The sequence below is a fragment of the Lactuca saligna genome, chromosome 6 (genome assembly GCF_052625555.1).
Source record: "Lactuca saligna cultivar CGN05327 chromosome 6, ASM5262555v1, whole genome shotgun sequence".
Classification (NCBI taxonomy): domain Eukaryota; kingdom Viridiplantae; phylum Streptophyta; class Magnoliopsida; order Asterales; family Asteraceae; genus Lactuca; species Lactuca saligna.
In genome coordinates this window covers 128,085,361-128,090,419 of record NC_136422.1, presented here as the reverse complement: position 1 = coordinate 128,090,419, position 5,059 = coordinate 128,085,361, and the positions used below count along the sequence as shown (strand labels likewise).

General features: G+C 48.5%; 1 protein-coding gene across 1 annotated transcript; it reads right to left on the bottom strand.

The window, feature by feature from the left end:
- Positions 1–3,179: 3,179 nt before the first annotated feature.
- On the bottom strand, positions 3,180–3,578 carry LOC145002884 (uncharacterized). The gene has a single exon (XM_078962068.1). It carries the CDS (start codon positions 3,576–3,578, stop codon positions 3,180–3,182), a length of 399 nt encoding a protein of 132 aa, XP_078818194.1.
- Between the last annotated feature and the right edge of the window lie 1,481 nt (positions 3,579–5,059).

Sequence of the window (5,059 nt, the reverse complement as noted above, 5' to 3'; positions counted from 1 at the left end):
TCCTGTAGCATCTTGCCCCCCTTGGCTCGGTCGACACACTTCAGCCATGGCGTTGTGAACCCTTTCCTGTATAGTTCTCCATTTATTAATGCATATGAGGGCGATTTTATACTTATATTCCTGGCCTTGTTGTGATCGTTCAGGAGCACCCCTCTCTGTAGGTATTCCCTGAATGGTGTCATCCACGTTGGTCCATTGGCCGTCAGGGTATTCGCCTGTCGTTCGTCTATACTTCTTTCTCGGAGCACCTCTACCAAGACTTTCTTCGATAGGTGATCGAAACACGTGGATGCCAACTTGCTTAGGGCATCCACTCTCTTGTTTTCGCTCCTAGGTATCTGTCTAATTGTGAACTGCTTTAATGATTTGATTAAATGTTTCACCATCTTCACTTACCTTCCGATTCTCTAATCTCTCACTTTAAAACTTCCATTGACCTGGTTTGCTGCTAGCCTTGAGTCAGTCAGGGCTGTTACAGCCTTTGCACCCATTTGCTTGGCTAGTCGCAATCCTGCGAGTAGAGCCTCGTACTCCGCTTCATTGTTTGATGTGTGAAAATCAAAACGGAGGGCGTAGGTCGCTTCTTCCCCTTCAGGGCCGGTCAAGATTAAACCCGCCCCGAGCCCTCCCTGTTGGATGCTCCATCTGTATATAATGTCCATGAACTATTGTCGAGCGGGGCTCCTTCAACCGCCCATACCTTCTCCTTAACGGGATACCCTTCATCTGGGATTTCTAGTAGGAAGTCGGCCAACGCTTGTCCCTTAATACTTGTCCTCGGATAGTAACTTATGTCATGCTCCCCTAGCTTGCTTGCCCATTTGGCGAGCCGTCCCGACGTCTCTGGTTTAAGAAGTATTTTTTTGATGGGGTAGTTGGTTACCACTTCGATCTGATGTGCTTGAAAATATCGCCTTAGTCTCCGTGCCGCGTAGATGAGCGCCAGGACTAATTTTTCCAGGGTGGGGTAGTTGAGTTCTGGCCCATGTAGTGCCCTGCTTACAAAATACACCGGCCTCTACTCTCCTTCTCTATCTACAATTAATACTGAGGATATCGCTTCGTTTGAGGTCGAAAGATACATGTGCAATGTTCCCCCGGGACGGGAATGGCCAACGTGGGTAGCTTGTGTAATGCCTCCTTGATTTTTTGGAGCGCCACTTCTGCTTCGTTCGTCCACTCAAAGTTGCTCTTTTCAATGCAACCTTTTAATGTGTGAAACAATGGCATGGCTTTATCAGTGGATTTTGAGATGAACCTGCTTAGAGCTATAAGCTTCCCGTTTAGGCCCTGAGGGTGCCTGGGGTTGGCGTTTCAGTAAACTCGCCCACCTTGGTCGGGATGGCCTGGATGCCCGACCTGGTGACATAGTACCCCAAGAACTGCCCCTCTTCCACCCCGAACGTGCATTTATCTAGGTTTAGCTTCATCTTTACCTTCTCTAGGGTTTGGAACGTCACTTCGATGTCTTGTAACGTACTGTCTTCGTGCGGACTCTTGATCACCATATCATTCACATATACCTCAATGTTTCTCCCGATTTGTTTTGCAAAGATCGAGTCAACTAAGCATTGGTATGTAGCCCCGACATTCTTTAGACCGAATGACATCTTAGTGTAACAGAAAGTGTCGTGGTCCGTATAAAAAGTCATTTTTTCCTTATCCTCTTTGCTCATCAAGATCTGGTGATACCCTTTATATGCATCTAAGAAACACTTCAGCTTGAATCCTTGCAATGACTCTACCTTTTGGTCAATTTCTAGGAGTCGGTAGCAATCTTTAGGGCATGTTTTGTTTAAGTCGGAAAAGTCTATGCACATTTTCCATGACCCATCTTGCATGTGAACCATAACTGGGTTGGCGATCCATGTCGGGAATATTGCTTCTCTTACTATTCCAGCTTCTGCTAGCTTGGCCACTTCAGCGTTGATTGCCCTATTATGGTCCCCACCCTAGGCCCTCTTCTTTTGCTTGACCTCCTTTACTCCTGGTTTAATTACGAGCTTGTGCTCAATGACTCTCTTTTTTACCCCTACCATGTCCGTGGGGGTCCATGCAAACTCGTGTTTATACCGTTTGAGCAGGTCGACCAACGCTCTTCTTACGTGACTTGGGAGTCACATCCAATACTGACCGTTTGGTCAGTGTGTTCTTCGTTGATCACCTCTTTTCCCTTCGCAGGGTCGCGTCTCAGCTTCTTGGCCTCTTTAGTTATCTCTGCTGGTTTCATGATTGCAAAGCATTGCAATTCTTTCGGTGGAGTGGCTAGTACTATGGTTGTGCCCGTTGGGGTGTCGAACTTCATGACTCCATGCATAGTTGATGGAACCGCCCCTAGCTTTAGAAGAGTTGTTCTCCCTAGAATAATATTCTGTTCCGCCATATGCCGAATGACCACAAAGTCGATCAGGGCGGTTTTCTTTTGCTGCTTATCGTGGCTGGTTATGGTTAAGGGAAGCTGAATCGTGCCTAGCAGCCATAAGCTATGGCCGGTGAACCCGACCAGCCTCCCCTTCGTGGGCCTTAAGTTGTCCTTCCATCGATCTAGGAGAAGCCGGAAGCAGTGCTCGTAGATGATGTCCGCCGAACTTCCTGTGTCCACGTAGACCCTGTGTATGGTTATATCCCTGATGGAGGCTTGGATCACTAGTGGATCGTCGTCCATCTATCCCTCCAGGAGAGGGTCTTGAACGAAGAATGTGAGCGTGTGCATTGGGGCTCTGGCGGTCCCCTGTTCCGTTTGTTGTTCTCCCCTGCTTCTCTTCCTCCGTATCATGAATATCTCCTTAGGCTGGACCCCTTCGCGAGGTGTGTTTTTAGCATTTTAAACGTCAAACTTGGCACGCAAGCTTCGTGCTATTTCCACCAAGTCCCCTTTAAGCTGCTTCTCCTCCAATTTTTTTTAGCACCGAACTGTTAGTTGTGTCATGCGTCTTACTTTTGTGGTACTCGCAGTACCGATTCTTTGGTGAATTGGCTGGCTTCTGCTTCTCCAACATTGTGTACACCTCCAGGTGATGGCCACGCCTGTCATCCGTAGCAAACGGTCGGAACCAAGTCTGTGGTCTTCTCGTTTGGCCGTAGTGCCTACTTCCCCCTCAGAAGTCCGTGTGACCCGGGTTGTGGTGTCTGGTACTCATTGCGTCCAAGTAGGCCTGTTTTGCTGCTTCACCATCCTCCTACCTCAAATATCGCTCCACCCTTTCCTTCAATTCATCCCGTGTTAGGGGCTTCTTTCCCATCAGTTTTTGCAATAAGGGGCCTGGCAAAAGCCCCCACGTGAAGGCGCCGACTATGAGCCCCTCGTCATGCCTCGGTACGTCTAACCTGGCGTTTATGAATCTTGTGAAGTATTCCCATACAATTTCACCCTCCTTTTGCTTACAGCCTATGATTGAATGAGAGTCTACCTTGTACTTGTGTAATTGCATGAAGTTGGTAAGGAAAATATACTTAAGCTGGGCAAAATTGGAGATGCTGCCCGGTCGTAATGTCTTGAACCACATGTCGGTGTTGCCATCAAGTGTAGTTGGGAAATACGTACACCAAAACCTCTCATCAAGCGTCAATGACGTCATGGTCCATTCATATGTGTCGATGTGGATATCTAGGTCAATGGTTCCGCTATATGATTTGAGTGTCGGTAGTTTGGTTGTGTTTTGTATTTCATAATCCAACAATTCTTTGACAAATAGAGACGTCACAATACGGGAAAGGCATTCGTGGCCAAAGATGGTGGACGATCCCGACTGCTGGTATTGTGCATTTAGGCCACATGGTGGTGGCGTGTGATAGCCAGGACTTGTTCCGTAAAAGGGGTACCGCTGGAAAGGTAGTTGGAGGGGAAAAGGTGTATGGGGGTCACAGGCTAAGAGTTGTTGTCTGTTGTGAGTTGTTGTTGGCGGCGATGGTTGGTCCGGTCCATGTACCAGTCAATGAATAGACAGGTGGTGTATGAGCTATCATGGTTTGCGCCAATGGTGGCACTGGAAACATTGAACTCTGTCCGCTTGTCACTTGATACGTCGGTGGGATGTTGAAAACGTGGTCCGGTGGAATCGTCGCTAAGTGAACTGATTGTGTTTGTTGCAATGACAGCAAGAAGAACGGTGACATCTGAAAAGGCGTTGTTGGAAATGGCCCCCCTGAAGTTGTTCTTGGCTGGTGAACTGGCGGTTGTGGGGCACCTTCAATGGTTACTGTTGAGATTCCTTCACCTGTAGTGGCCCTACTGACTGCTGTAGACGGCGGTGTTTCGTCCAACGCTGCCATAGGACCTATGGGACTAGGTTGTTGTCCCTCACTGCCGTTGGACGCCATTTATTTGCCACTTTTGTGCTTTTGGTTTGTGTTCTTGATCTCACAAATGCATGGCGCTAAATGATGTGACCTTGTCTTGGCTCGATCAGTGTTGTTCACTTGGATCCTCGGCAGCCTCTGCAAGATCACAAAGAAAGAAGGTCGTCATCTGCTTTCCGGGAGGATTTCCCGGAAGAACGCTTCGACGGTCAAGTTAGAGAGTGTTTAGGTTATTTGGGTTTGCACTCTTTGAAATTCCAGAGAGCTTACCCCGTAAGTCTAAGAGCGTATCCTTTTATACCTAGCGCCCTTGCCTGGTCTGTACCAGACAAGATCGCTTTTTGGGGAGACAAGATCATGGGCGTTGATTGGAGGGTCATGCGCCTTCAACCGTTAGGGCGCTCTCATTGGCTCTGACTGTAATGGCCTGATTCTTCTGCTTGTCCTCCGGCCGTATCTTTTTGTCTTGGAGTCGGGAGCGTCCCTTGGCGGGTGCGAGCCTTCCACCTTTGCATTCCACTCCTGGGAGCGCCAGCGGGCGCTAAGCCTGCTGGGCAGAGCCTGGTTGGCGTGCCTAGCTCCTAGGCTAGACACGATTCTGCCGTGCTGCCCTAGGAACGTCATCATAAAGTGTTATCACGAGTCCGTCATGGTGGGGATCTTGGATCCTTCCCTATCCGTCTCGTCAAACATGATTTCCTTTTCATTATTAATCGAGGTATCCTTCCGTGGTCTATCCTCCTTTTCTATTTTTGAGACC

Bases quoted from the DNA above. Each gene is read 5' to 3' on its own strand.
- LOC145002884 (XM_078962068.1), bottom strand. From the start codon at position 3,578: ATGACGTCATTGACGCTTGATGAGAGGTTTTGGTGTACGTATTTCCCA.